This window comes from Rhincodon typus, chromosome 31, assembly GCF_021869965.1.
Source record: "Rhincodon typus isolate 14 chromosome 31, sRhiTyp1.1, whole genome shotgun sequence".
NCBI classification, from domain to species: domain Eukaryota; kingdom Metazoa; phylum Chordata; class Chondrichthyes; order Orectolobiformes; family Rhincodontidae; genus Rhincodon; species Rhincodon typus.
In genome coordinates, this window is record NC_063362.1 from 33,006,903 (window position 1) to 33,022,375 (window position 15,473).

The 15,473-nt window shown below is 43.9% G+C and overlaps 1 protein-coding gene across 1 annotated transcript in view; it reads right to left on the reverse strand.

The window, feature by feature from the left end:
* The window catches only part of LOC109921208 (endothelin-converting enzyme 1-like), a 126,062-nt gene that overhangs the window by 37,001 nt on the left and 73,588 nt on the right, over window positions 1–15,473 (reverse strand). Inside the window, exons 8-10 of the mRNA XM_048614906.1 lie at window positions 10,061–10,203; window positions 8,466–8,580; window positions 4,111–4,160 (exon numbers count right to left, since the gene is read on the reverse strand). Of these exons, the coding sequence (XP_048470863.1) occupies window positions 4,111–4,160; window positions 8,466–8,580; window positions 10,061–10,203 (308 nt within the window). The remainder of the gene's footprint in view (window positions 1–4,110; window positions 4,161–8,465; window positions 8,581–10,060; window positions 10,204–15,473) is intronic.

Here is a 15,473-nt window from a genome sequence, read left to right on the forward strand (position 1 = left end):
CCAGGGATGGGATGGGTTCAAAGGGATGGGATCTGGGTCTAGGCCTGGGTGGACTGCTCTTTGGAAGGTCAGTGCAGACTTGTAGGGCCAAATGGCCTTCTCCCACACTTTAGGGGTTCTACAACTCTTCTTCAGAACTTGACCACATGCCCTTCACACCCTGTCTCCTATAGGTTTTCTGAAGGACAGTCATGTTTGACTGGAAACATTAACTCTGAATGTTTCTCTACAGATGCTGCCAGACCTGCTGAGGTTCTCCGGCCCACGTTCTGATTTTATTTCGGAACTCCAGCATCCAAAATACTTTGCTCCCATGTTTCCTTTGAATTAAGCAAAAACAAAAGGGAGGACAGGTGGTACAGACGGTGAAGTTAAATAAGTAAACGAGGAAGGATGACAGAGATACACTGATGGAAAAACAATGGAATGAAGATCATGTGAAGCATAAAGACCAGCATGGATACTTTGGGCTGAATGGCCTGCTGGCATAGATGAATCCGTGGGAGATTAAGAGACATGGTTGGATTTTATCTCAAGGGGGCACCTCAGCCAATATGACCACTAGGTGGAGCACTGTGCATGCAGAGGGTGTTGCTTTAAAACTTATATCCCACAGCAAACTGCAGCGTCGCAGAACGCACTGTTACGAAGTCACTACAAAAAAAAACTACAGAAAACAAGTCTCAGCAATGGTTCTAGGAAGAAAATGTAAAGCAAAGGGCCTCTGACCCATTTGGTGTTAAAGAAGGAAAGTTACATCAATATTCTCTCTTACACCTTTAAAGTTACAAAATATTGTTTTAAAATGTGAAAGTTTAATCCAATTTGGGCGTCACAATATATTCCACACAAAGCTACTTCAGTCAGTGTGGACAGCAGAAAGCCATTGCGTATTTCAAATGTTACACCACTTACTTTAAATTTAAGGCTGACATGAGGAGGAATTTCTTCTGTCAGAAGTTGTGAGTTGCCACAGAGAGCTGCAGGGCAGAGTGCTTGTGTATACTTAAGTCTTGGATAAACAGAATCTCGATCAGTCAGGGAATCGAGGGTTATGGGGAAAGGACATGAGGAATGTCTGATTGGCCATGATGCTACTGAATGGTACAGCAGGCTTGAGGGGCCAAATGGCCTACTCTGGTTGCTATTCCTTATGGTCTAAATGATAAATACTTTACTTGAAGGGGTTTCAATTACCATCACGAGCTAGCGTGAGGTCACGGCTCTGATGCAGATAGATCATGGTAGCCATATCCAATGGCGGTGCCCGTCTCTTGTGTTGGGAACACAAATTCCTTTCTCTAAAAGGGCAAAGGACTAGCTAAGTAATGGTCATTGTGACCTGCCAGTCATACCCAGGGTCACTGCTGGCAATTGGTTCCATTCACACAGTACAGACCCATCAGCTGCTAGGTTCACCATTGACCCCAACAAAACACTGACTTTGAATTTGACAATAGTTTTGAGAATTATCAAGAGGCAGGCATTATGCTGGGTGGCACAGTGGCTCAGTGGTTAGCACTGATGCCTCACAGCTCCAGGGACCCGGATTCTATCCCACCCTCGGGTGACTGTCTGTGTGGAGTTTGCACATTCTCCCTGTGTCTATGTGGGTTTCCTCCGGGTGTTCCGGTTTCCTCCCACAGTCCAAAGATGTGCAGGTTAGGTGGATTGGCCATGGGAAATTGTCCAGGGATGTGCAGACTAGGTGGATTAGCCATAGGAAATGCAGGGTTACGACAATAGGGTAGGGGAGTGGGTCTGGGTGGATACCCTTCAGAGGGTTGGAGCAGATTCGACGGGTTGAATGGCCTTTATCTGGACTGTAGGGATTCCATGCTCTTTGTTCACAGTGCTCTCAAATCCAACATCACAACATTATTTTTCTCAAAATTAGCAACAGAGATCTTGTTCTCACTGAAACCGTTAAACATTTAGTGAGTCTGCAGTCAATCTCAGAATTAATGGTTCGTGGAATATATTAATCCAAAGTTGCTGGGTAAAGTGAATACATTCATCCTTGTCTCTAAGAAATGTGCAGCCATAACAGAAACAGTGTCCTCCTTCCTTCTAACTGAGATGGGGCTTATTATTTACTGTGTTATAGCTGGCCTTCCACTTCCTGTAATTGCATTAGTACATGGGACTTAGGAGCAGGAGGTCATTCTGCCCTTTGATCCTGCTCTGCCGTTCGATAAGGTCATAGCCGATCTTGCTGTGGTCTCATTCCCACTTCCCCGTTTGTTCCCCATAAGCCCGGACTCCCTTGTCTCCCACAATCTTGAAGACAGTCAATGACCCAGGTCTCACAGCTCATAGAGCACAAACTTCGGTCCATGCTGACCAAGTTTCCCCAAACTAAACTAGTCCCATTTACCTGCATTTGGCCCATATCCCTCTGAACGTTTCATATTCATGTACTTGTCCAAATATCTATTAAAATGTTGTAACTATACTGGCAATCTACTACTTCCTCTAACAGTTCATTCCACATACGAACTACGCTCTGTGTGAAAATATTGCCCCTCAGGTCCTTTTTAAATTTTTCTCCTCTCACCTTAAAAATATGCCCCCTAGTTTTGAAATCCCCCACCCTAGGGAAAAGACCCTTGCCATTCACCTTGTCTATGTCTGTCATGATTTTATAAACCTCTATAAGGTCACCCCTCAACCTTCTATGCTCTAGTGAAAAAAGTTTCAGCCTATCCAGCCTCTCCTTGTAACTCAAATCCTCTGGTCCCGGCAACATCCTGGTAAATGTTTTTGAACCCTCTCCAATTTAATAATATCTTTCCTATAGCAGGGCCAGAACTGCACACAGTACTCCAAAAAAAGTGGCCTCACCAACATCCTGTACAACCACAACATAACATCCCAACTCCTAGACTCAATGAAGTCTGGGCAACGAAGGGAAGCAATGCTAAACATCTTGTGATGCAACTTTCAAGGAACCATGTACCTGAACCCCTAGGTCTACGTTCAATAACACTACTCAGGGCCCTACTATTAACTGTATAAGTCCTACCCTTGTTCATTTTGCCAAAGTGCAACACCTCGTATTTATCTAAATTAAACTCTATCCACCACTCCTTGGCCCATTGGCTCAATTTATCAAGATCCCTTTGTAATCTTAAGATAACGTTCTTTATTGTCATATATACAACCAATTTTCTGGGATAGAGGATTCCACAGACTCAGGAAGAAAAAAACCTTTTCCTCCTCTCTGTCTTAAAAGCAAGACCTCTTCTATTTAAACCATGTCCCTAGTTCTGGTCTACAAAAGGAACATCCTCCCAGTATCAATCAGATCCAGTCCCCTCAGGATTGTATCTGTTTCAATAAGGTTACTTCTTTTCTTCTAAACTGCAATGGGTACCGGCCCAGTCTCTCCAACCTTTCCTCACAAACTCTGAGCCCTTTATCACAGGAATCAGTCCAGTGAATCTTCTTCGAATTATTTCTAATACAGTCACATTCTTTTTTATAAATTAGGCTGACCGAAGCAGTACACAGTGCTCCATATGTGGTCTCACCACATGTCGTTCGTAATCATGGAGAGAATCTCACTCTACTGTACGGACTTGTAAGAATTATTTTAATTTTGCACAGATCAACCACATTGCAACTGCTGGCCTGAAGGAGATCACTTGGAACAACACTGGTGTCAGGAAAATCAGGGCTTGTAATTGAGTGAGGGAGATAAGATAGCATGAACCATTCAGAGCCTGATAGGATAAATAGTGCATCTTTCACAATAATTCGACTGTCTTTGCTCAGTCACTCCCTCCGCTCATTCCAATGTTGGCAAGGATTACAGGAGCTGGAGTCAAAAAGTTGCACACATGTCACTGTAGAAGCAACGAGCATCTAAAGAGGTGTATGTCTTGCTGAAGCTCAGTAAACAAGATTTTTCTTTTGTTAAAAACCGCATACTCGTTTGATCAGATTTTTATGAAGCAGTGTTGGCTGGTGACAGGCAGTTCCAAATGATTATTTAGGAGAATGAACACAAAGTGAATGCCACATGTCAGGCTGCCTCAGCTTCCTGACCCTGTGCTGTTACACAAACGGTATCCATGTGTCTTTAATCCAAAGGGCAGAGATCATCACGTCAGCAGGATCTGATAGTAGGAGAGGCTGTTTCCTGTGATTTCAGGCTCCTTATCCAAATGATTACCGCATGTTATTTCACTGTTGCTTTCGAGTTAAGGCTGAGTCTTGCTCTCTGCAATTAACCGTCTGATACGGCCTGCAAATTACTTCCAATTGCTTATTGCAACTGTACAGGCAGGTTGCATTAACCCTTCATCTGCTGAACATATTAGGTACAAAAATACAGAATTTGAATTTGAAAAGTCATTGATCTGAAATGTTAGCTGATATTAAGTGCCAGTTTTGGGAGCCTCACTGAAAGGTCTGACAGATGGGGATTGATCACAACCTTGTCCTGATCACCAGTGGGACTTTCGCTCTTCTTTATTCTTACATGGGACATGGCTGTTGCTGGCCAGCATCTCCAATTGCTCTTGAACTATTGTACAACTTCAGAGTCAACCACATGTCTGTGGGTCTGGAGTCACACGCAGGCCAGATGGACAAGGATGACAGCTTTCCTTCCCGAGAGGAGATGAGTGAACCGAAACCAATTGGATTTTACAACCATGATAGTCGTCATGGTCACCCATTACCAGGGCTACCTTTCATTGCATTCGAATTCCGTCAGTGGCTGCGGTGGTATTTGAACCCATGCCCATAGAGCACCATCATGCAACATTACCACGACGCCAGCTTCTCAACCTAAATCCAGGAGCTCATGCCGCATCCGATCAGTGGCAAACCATTAATAACGGCCATTCCTATTAAAGCCAGCTCCTTGCTCCCAACAGCATCCAACCAATCAGAGGACTGGCAGCTCAACAGCACCACCAGAAGCGGTGGCCGCTGCTGGGCTTGCGCCTGGAAGAATGGGAGTGCGCCCTTACAGAAGCTTATAAAATCATTAGAGGCATAGATAAGGTGAATAGCAAGGATCTTTTCACAGGGGAGGTGTGGGGGTTCAAAAGTAGGGAGCATATTTTTAAGGTGAAAGGAGAAAGATTTAAAAAAGACACAAAGGGCAAATTTTTACATAGAGGGTGGTTCGTGTGAGGAATGAACTGCCAGGGGAAGGGGTGGGGATGGGGGTAACAGTTATAAAATTTAACAGACATTTGGATAAGTTCATGAATAGGAAAGGTTTGGAGGGATATGGGCCAGGAGCAGGCAGGCGAGACTAGTTTATTTTGGGAACGTGGTCAGCATGGACTGGTTGGACCGAAGTGTCTGTTTCCATGTTGTATGACTCTAATTACTGAGCATTACGGAATGAGGGTAAAGGCAAGGGATAGATTAATGGATATTGGGTTAGAATACATTATAAATACAGGGTGCCAGTAACCATTGGGGGTTAACTGTATGGAGTGGGACTAAGTGAAATAAAGCTTTCAGCAAAATGTGGACTTGTCTTAAATACTGTTCTTCTGTGCAGTCACTCATTACTGTTCCTCCAACAGCATCTTCCAAACTCACAACCCTTTTCTATCTAGAAGGACAGGGGCAGCAGATACACGGGAACACCATCGCCTGCAGGTTCCCCTCCAAGCCACTCACCGTCCTGACTTGGAAATATGTATTTTCCTTCAGTGTTGCTGGGTCAAAATCCTGGAATTTCCTACAGCACTGTACCTACACCCCTAGGACTACAGTGGTTGAAATACATCACCTTCTCAGTGGCATCTAGGGATGCGTACCAACAGTTGGCTTAGCCAGTGACACCTGAATGAAGTTCTAAAAAAACTGGTGTAAGCTCGGTTTCTCAAGATGGACTCCATGTGGTGGTATGACACAGATCACGTGGGTGTAGTGCAACATGCACTGTTACATGCACAGAGCTATGGATAGTCATGGTAGAGGCTCCACTGTTCCTTCCATCACGTGGGTGACTAGAAACTTCTCCCACTCTTAAACCTGCCGCTGTGTTGTGTGTAGGAAGGATCAGAGATTGATAATCTTCCTGTTTGGCCATAATCTGAACATACCTTCCTCGGTCATCAAGTCCTGGAAGAGGGGAACTTGAACCCAGAGTTTTTGACTGAGAGGTAGAGACAATATGACAAGAACAGGGGTGAAAATAATTTGTCTCTATTGACAGCTAGACTCAGATTTTTTTTATTGAGGGCTGCTTTTCAAATTTTAGGGGCTACTTTTTCATTCTTACAAAGCGATGATGTCACATGGTGACGTCTTTTGTATTTATATTGGCACATATTTGGAGCCTCACACAACAATTAGTAGGATTCATCACTCCCCTCAATAATTATCTGCTCCTCTTTAACCTTAAAGTCAAAATACAAGGAAGGCATTAATTTCCTAGAAATCATAGCTTTTAAATTGGTTCAAGATAATAGACATTAGGTTAACAGGAGTCTTTTTCCAAAATATCTGATGCACTTCTACACAAGAAAATCCATTACCCTAAACATGGCTTCCACCCACTGGCAGAGTCACAGCTAATGCACTACCCACATACCGTAACAAAGCTGGAATAACTTAATGAGGCAGTTACAATCCTATTTACTGCATCTCAGATTTCACACTCAGATTTAAATTTAACAATTGACACACTATACATATAGTGACTCCTGAGTTTACGCAGTCCTAAAACTAGACACTCCACATTAATTTTCAAGGAATTAATGATCTTGGATCCCAGTTAGCTAAACAACCTTTTTTTTTTTGACAGGTTTATAACTGTTCTCATTGCTTTGCAGCCTCCATAACCCTCCATCCCACTACATTTGCAGCCTCCCTCTCTCCACCTCACACTTTTTGTAACCCACCTTATCCTTTCCCAAAGCCTGCTGCAACCACTTCCTCCTCCTATCCCCAACCTCTTCTGGCTAATGCCCCCATTTGGGCCCTGGCAGCAGGGTTTTACCAGGCACCCGATTAAACGTGCCCCCTCTCAATCCCAACCTGCACTTGTTGTTGGCTCAGGGAACAAGTGGAGAATGGAGCATGGCTCTGGTAGATCCCTACATGTGGCCAATCCAGATCAGTGGGAATTCTGTCACTGCTTGGTTAAAAAAAGTCCCTAAATCTATCGGAAATATCAGCTACAGCAAACAAATCACCCGAGTAGAAACTTCCAGAAGATTATCAGTCAGGCAGCTGTTTAAGACAGGCTGGTTTTAGACACCTCGAGGTCCTCGCCACTCTGTTCTTTACCTGTGCAAAGGCTCATTGTCTAACATTCAGGAATCTGGTCATTTTCAGTCACTCTTATCATGTTAATGTTGAAAATTCATACAGGGAGTTCAAGAATTTTGCCATTTCTCATGTGTATTGAATAAAAGATAATGACAGGAATCGCTGTGGCTTCGTTCCCTTACATCACTTTGACATAAAGATGTAACTAGCATTCTGTGCTAATAAAGCATGCAGCTTCAATAGGATAAGATTTTATGAAACAGACCACAAACTAATATGGAACAGTACTGGGAAAGCCTTTACGCTGGTGAAGATCTTCAGGGGTTTATGACCGGTTTATATTAATTAGACAGCTGCCGGACTGACAAATCCCTGGAAGTTTCTACTAGAAGGTCGTTTCTTGCCACTCGTGTTTACACCTAAACCGGGCATAAAAAGCACAATCAAATTCTGAAACATCTCTGGACTGTCACTGCTCAGACCCCACAGCTTGATACGTATGTCAAAATTTCAGCGTCAATGTCCTCTCATTGAGCTCACTGACCCGGTCCGTGATTCCTGTTCACCCATGAGGAGGTAAAGATAAAGAAAAGCAGGGTCGGATCCAAGTGCCTCCTGGATTGAACCAAATATGGAATGACTTGGATCTATCACAATTTTAAACAGTCACTTATTCGACCATTACTGGAAAGCCATTTCATAAGATATTACACTGTGCTCGGTCGATAATTCATTTTAAAAATCGTACTGGAACAGCGTAATTGGTCATTCCAGTTTGCAAGTCTGTCAATTCCACCCTCTAAGCAGTACGCCCACATCCGTCAACATTCATTACCCGAAAAAACAAATGTCAGGGTAATTAGGGATGGCCAATAAGCATTGGTCTTGCCAAAGATGCCCACATCCCCAGGATGAAAAAAATGAAGTAGATTCTCATCTTGAAAATACTCCAGCATCCGTAAACCTTTGGGATAACGAGTTCACAGCCCGTTTTGAATGAGGTTCTCCTCAGCTCAGCTCAAACCGGCTGTCCTGTTATCCGGAGATGTTGCCCCCGCCCCCAGCCCGAGGAGATATGTCCTTCTCAGCACTTACCCTGTACCAAGCTCAATAAGAATTTCATACATTACAGGAAGTCGGTTCTCAGTCTCCTGAATGTGCAGCTAGGCAGGTCTGCTCACCCTGTCATTCACCGACTTTGAAAGTTGCTCACTCACCTTTTTTGTTCCCGACATGGCCATGATGAGTTTCTCCTCAGCTTCCTGAAAGCGATGATCCAGGTTGTAGGCAGTTTTCTTCACCACGTTCCATATCATGTAGTTGTTGAGAATGCTGGAAGCAGCAACATTGCACACAACTTCAATGTTTCATTGACACAAACTGAAATCTGAACAACACATAGCTGGGAGCACAGTGATAGGGTCACTCGGTCAGGGTGACACGGTGGAGGGGGGAGCGGAGAACATGTCAACATCATGGCGAGCATCAGTCTCCCATTGGCATCAGAATGCAGGTTGCCAGCAACTTGAAAGGTTGCAGATAGATCTGCACACAGCTCCTGAGCTCTATCCTATCCTCCAGTCATCTTCCCAGACCATGCCCCACAAAGGCTTAATGGCTGATTAAGCTTCTCAACGGCCAGTTGAAGGTGGTGAATCGAGATTTTCCAGTTGACCTGCCGATTCCCAGAGGAGGAGTTTGCGGGAGTGGTATCTGTATATTAGGAAGTGCCCTCCCATTGGCAAGTTTTTGGGAGGGGTTGAAGAGTGGGTATGGGGTGTGTAAAGGGGATGGGGTAAGGGTGCAGCTACAGAACACCAGGATGACTCTACACCCCACCCCCACCCCTCACCTCTCTGTCCCCTTTGGATCTGACATTAAACTGAGGGGCAATGGTACAAGCGGAGGTTCCAGGCACCAGGGCAACACTGAACCTAGTGGGGGAGTCCTTTAACCAGCACCTCTAATGGTTCAACCTCGCTGCTACATAGGAACAGCACTAGGCCATTCAGCCCCTCCAGCCTGTTCCACCATTCAATAAGGTCATGGCTGAACTGCAGCCTGGCTCCATACATCTGCCTTTGGCCTATATCCGTGAATACTTTTACTCAGCAAAAATTCCACTCCTTCATAATTAAAATTAACAACTGATTCAGCATCAACCATCGTTTGTGGAAGACAATTCCAAACCTCTGCCATCCTTTGTGTGTAGAAGTGCTTCCTAACATCTCTCCTGAACAGTCTGGCCCTAATTCTCAGACTGTGTCCCCTAGTTCTAGAATCCCCAACCAGTGGAAATAGTTTATTTTTATTTACCCTGTCTTTTTCCTATTAATTTCTTGAAGACTTCAATCAGATCACCCCATAACCTTCTAGATTCTAGAGAATAGAGGTCTGATGTGATAATCTCTCCTCATAACCTCACCCATGAAACCCAGGTGCTGTTGGTGCGAGCCTCAATGAGACAAAATGGTGGCCAACTTTGCCTCACTTTGAAGCAATTCACAGCTGGTGAAGTTTTAAAGAATTTCCTGAAGGACGTGACAAATGCTTCATAAACGTCCTACTTTCATTCTTTTTGTGATAGCAATTCTCAAGATTTGATGGCGTTTGTTAGTGTGAGCCCAATTGCAAACAATGCAAAGGCTTGACTTTCACATCATGGTGATCTAATGCCTTTACATTGACCTGAAACAAGCACCTCTCGGGCAGTGGCACTAAGAGCGAGATACAATCATGGTGTCAATTTTCTACAACACACCCAACGCGAGAGGACAAATTGACAGAAAGACAGCAAAAGATGGATTCTGACCATTTATCGGTGGAGTTTATAAGGTCCGAGACCTTCTGCAGATATTCCTTCGCGTATACAACCACAGGCTCAGAGTCATTCAGTTCGACAGGATAGAAGATGGCTGAAAGCAACGGCAGCCAATCAATAACAGGGGCTAACGCCTGAAAAAGAGAAAAGAGAATCTTACTACAGGAAAACAGGCCACGGAGTGAAGACAAGAAAATTCTAGAATGAGTAAACAATGTAAACATTGGGCTCAGAAATCAGAACCATGAGTTAGCAGGACATTAATACTTATTCGTTAGTTAGTGAACAGTGCTAAAGGATGATTCAAAACCCAAAGAAATAAAATGCTCCACTTGGAAACAAATTCTTTCTAACCTTCACCCTGTGGCATGTTTCAGTTGAAAATGTGCGGAAGTGATTGGGGTGGAGGATAGGGGAGGGAAAAATATGCGTTCCTTTCACTTTGAGAGGATCAGACTGAAGCTCGAGAGAAAGCATCATCCAGGGTTTTGCTGTTTTTGAGAATAATTTGTTACTTTATTTTAATAAGATCCAGAAGGATTGAAAGACAAGATGGATTAAGCAGCTAAAAACTTTCCAGTATGTCATACCTCTTACGCTGACTGTGTGCAGACTCGATCATTGTAATCAAATACTAGCTTCACGAGGCTAAATGAATTTCTTATGACTTAAATAAAACGGAATCATAGATAGTGTTGTTGGTCAAATGACCACAGCAGTGTGAACTTTAACCTTTTTGTGCATCTGTTGGTAAAATGGGAAGGGGAAAATCAGAATGTGGTTTTTTTGATCATTGTCACACTGATTTACTGAATGTTGAGCGGTGTTTCTGAAGTCAATGTAAATCTGAAGCAAATTTTCCTGATCGTAAGGAGCTTTCCACTTACAATGAGGATATGTGGGTCAAACTTTAACTTTATTTCTCTATTTTTGTACCTAATCCATTTTAGTTACTAAGATTTGTAACTAGGCAATTTGTAGTTAAGATGGTGCTGTGTGTTGGTGACATTGTACACTTTTCACTGTACTCCTGTACTTGAGTTCTAAATGGTTATACCTTTATCTGGCCAATGATGTCTATTAGATAACACTGTAGTCTGCCAGTATTTTCACTCTCTGGAAAGTGGAGAGGGCTCAGTTCAGAGGAACAATATTGCAAATCCCTTTAGACAATCTCACTATAGCAAGGTGATTACATCATAGCCACAGCCAATACTCCAGCTGAACCTGCTGCTCAAGACAGTATGAGCCCCACCGCTAACAAGAAGCTTATAGTCTGTGCAACTGCCTCTGAATCCACTGTGGCTAAGACAGGTTCCAAATACGAAGGAGAATGTGCTGTATACTCGGAGTTTTTAAGACCTGAATATGCACACCTACTCCAAACGTGTAGATATTCTCTGTTAGCAAATTGCTCTTAGGCAAGAAGGTTCATGTGACACAGTGGTAGTGACCCCACCTTTAGCACAGAGGATCCAGGTTCAAATTCCACCTGCCCTAGAGAGTGTTAGAAGATGTGCGGACAGACAGATGTTAATGACACTGCTGACCCTTGAAAGGTGCCCGTCTGTATTTAATGGAAGATGAGTTTGAACCTGCCACTTGCTTCCACTGCATACTGCTCTCTTAATACATCGTCTGGGGAGTAGTCACATGGAGTGAAGGACGAACAAGTTTAAGTCTCTTCACACTGAATTCGAACTGGTAACTGCAGCATTGAGTTATACTAGGACCTGTGCACTGGTACTGGGCTTGCACTGTATAGGCTTGGTGTATGAATGCCTGACAGTGCCTCCATTCTAAAATTCTCACTGTTGTTTTCAAACCCACCTCTTGTCCCACCGATTCCTATCTCTCTCTATCGCTGTAATTTCTCCCAGTCTCCATCTCTCCCCATCTCTGTAACCTCACTCAAACGACATCCATCCCTATTTCTATAACCTCACTCAACCTTATTCCCTCCTTATCACTGTAACCTCCCCCAGCCCTATATCCATCTCTGTTTCGGTAACTTCTCCCAGTCTCCATTCCTCACCATCTCTCTAACCTCCCTCAAACTACATTCCTCCCTATCTCTGTAACATCCCTCAACCACATCCCTCCTATGTCTAACCTCCTTCAGCTCCTATACCCCCTCCCAATCTCTGTAACGTCCCTCAACCTAACTCCCTCCTTATCTCTGTAACCTCCCTCAGCCCATGATGTCCTCCATGATCATTGTAATAGTGCCTTTTATACATGACTTTTCTATCTCCTGATTTACATTCTGCCCCACAACCTGACTATTGCTAGGAGGCCTGTATATAACTCCCAACAGGGTCTTTTGTCCTTTGTGGCTTCTCATCTCTACCCACACAGACTCTATGCCTTCCAACTCTTTCACTTCTTTTATATTGACTTGATTTCATTTCTTACTAATAAGGCAACTCTGCCCCCATGCCCATTTGCTTGTCCTTTTGATAGGATGTGTATCCTTGAATATTTAGTTCCCAGTCCTGATCCCTTGCAGCCATATCTCTGTGATACCCACAACATCGTACCCATCAAATTCAATCTGCCCTACAAACTCGTTGATCTTGTTTCATACACTGTGTGCATTCCAGTACAACATCCCTCAATCCTGTGTTGACTGCACTCCCTTCTCATAGTTGTCCCCTTATCTGCTGTGCCTAAAGTTAGATTTCTGACCCTTTCCATACTCTCTGTCCTATTACTTGATCGGGAAACTTTAATAACCTCTGCTGATCCCTTTCCCCCACTTTAACATTTTCCATAAGTTTCCATGCAACTGAACCCAATCCCCACAATTTAACTTAAAGCCGTATCTGCAGCCCTAGGAATGCGATTCGCCAGGACTCTAGTTGCAGCGTGATTTGGCTGGAAGCAATCCCACCAGAACAGCTCCCTCCTTCCCCAGAACTGGTGCCAAAGTCCCATCGATTGGAACATGTTTCTTCCACACCAATCTTTAAAGTTGTTGTTGTTGAGACTGCTGCTGGCCACTTGAATAGGTTGGGAACTGGGGAAACGCTGTGTCAGGTCTGTGGTCTAGCCCAAGGCCAGGGGGTTGTCTTTAGGAATTACTGGGTGAAGAAAGGCCAAGGCATTCTGAGTTCATCATCTACCTCCTGGTCATCACTTGACACAATGAGAATGTATTACCTGGAATTTGTACCAGTGTACGAGGTTATTCAGCTCCAATAGTTTATACTGATGACTGATTCCTCCAATTCTGTTTCTTTTCACCCAGTCAGCACATCCTTCTACTCCCTTCTCTCTGATGAACTTCAATGCATCTATGTTCTGTGTCTCAACTACTCCTTATGGTAGCCAGTTCCACATTCTAACCACATTTTTGATAAATGATGTGCTCCTGAATCTCTTACTGGGCTCATTTCTTCGTATTTGGATTGATGGTCTCCTCTCAGTGTGGACACATCTCTTCTACCCCAAACCCATGCACAGTTTTAAAGACTTTTCTTCAAAATTTCCTTTCCCTAAAGCAAAGAGGTCCAGGCTGTCTAGTCTTCCTTCATGTTTAAAACCTCTCCCACCTTCTTCACAAATCCTTCTGCATTTTCTCCTGTGAAACAGGAACAAAGTATTCCATTTGACCCCCAGACTCCTCTCTTCTCGACCACGGCTGATCAGCTAGCTCAATGCCATTTTCTGTGCTATCCCCACATCCTTCATGTTATTAGTACTAAGAAATCTACAAATCTTGGACATGTTGCAAGGTGGCTCAGTGGTTAGCACCACTACCTCATAGTGCCGGGGATCCGGGTTTGATTCTATCCTTAGGTGACTGTCTGTGTGGAGTTTGCACATTCTCCCTGTGTCTGTGTGGGTTTCCTCTGGGTACTCCAGTTCTCTCCCACAGCCGAAAGATGTGCATAGAACATAGAACATAGAACATAGAACATAGAAAATTACAGCGCAGTACATGCCCTTCGGCCCTCGATGTTGCGCCGACCTGTGAAACCAATCTGAAGCCCATCTAACCTAAACTATTCCATTATCATCCATATGTTTATCCAATGACCATTTAAATGCCCTTAAAGTGGGCGAGTCTACTATTTTTGCAGGCAGGGCATTCCACGCCCTTACTACTCTCTGAGTAAAGAACCTACCTCTGACATCTGTCCTATATCTATCACCCCTCAATTTAAAGCTATGTCCCCTCGTGCTAGCCATCACCATCCGAGGAAAAAGGCTCCCACTGTCCACCCTATCTAATCCTCTGATCATCTTGTATGTCTCTATCAAGTCACCTCTTAACCTTCTTCTCTCTAACGAAAACAGCCTCAAAACCCTCAGCCTTACCTCATAAGACCTTCCCTCCATACCAGGCAACATCCTGGTAAATCTCCTCTGCACCCTTTCCAATGCTTCCACATCCTTCCTATAATGCGGTGACCAGAACTGTACGCAATACTCCAAGTGCGGCCGCACCAGAGTTTTGTACAGCTGCAACATGACCTCATGGCTCCGAAACTCAATCCCTCTACCAATAAAACCTAACATACTGTACGCCTTCTTAACAACGCTATCAACCTGGGTGGCAATTTTAAGTGATCTATGCACATGGACACCGAGATCTTTCTGCTCATCCACACTACCAAGAATCTTACCATTAGCCCAGTACTCTGTATTCCTGTTACTCCTTCCAAAGTGAATCACCTCACACTTTTCCGCATTAAACTCCATTTGCCACCTCTCAGCCCAGCTCTGCAGCTTATCTATGTCCCTCTGTAACCTACAACATCCTTCTGCACTATTCACAACTCCACCGACTTTGGTGTCATCTGCAAATTTACTAACCCATCCTTCTACGCCCTCATCCAGGTCATTTATAAAAATGACAAACAGCAGTGGCCCCAAAACAGATCCTTGAGGTACACCACTAGTAACTGAACTCCAGGATGAACATTTCCCATCAACCAGCACCCTCTGTCTTCTTACAGCTAGCCAATTTCTGATCCAAACTGCTAAATCACCCTCAATCCCATGCCTCCGTATTTTCTGCAATAGCCTACCATGGGGAACCTTATCAAACGCTTTACTGAAATCCAAATACACCACATCAACCGCTTTACCCTCATCCACCTGTTTGGTCACCTTCTCAAAGAACTCAATAAGGTTTGTGAGGCACGACCTACCCTTCACAAAACCGTGTTGACTATCCCTAATCAAATTATTCCTTTCTAGATGATTATAAATCCTATCTCTTATAATCCTTTCCAACACTTTACCCACAACCGAAGTAAGGCTCACTGGTCTATAATTACCAGGGTTGTCTCTACTCCCCTTCTTGAACAAGGGGACAACATTTGCTAGTCTCCAGTCTTCTGGCACTATTCCTGAAGACAATGACGACATAAAGATCAAAGCCAAAGGCTCTGCA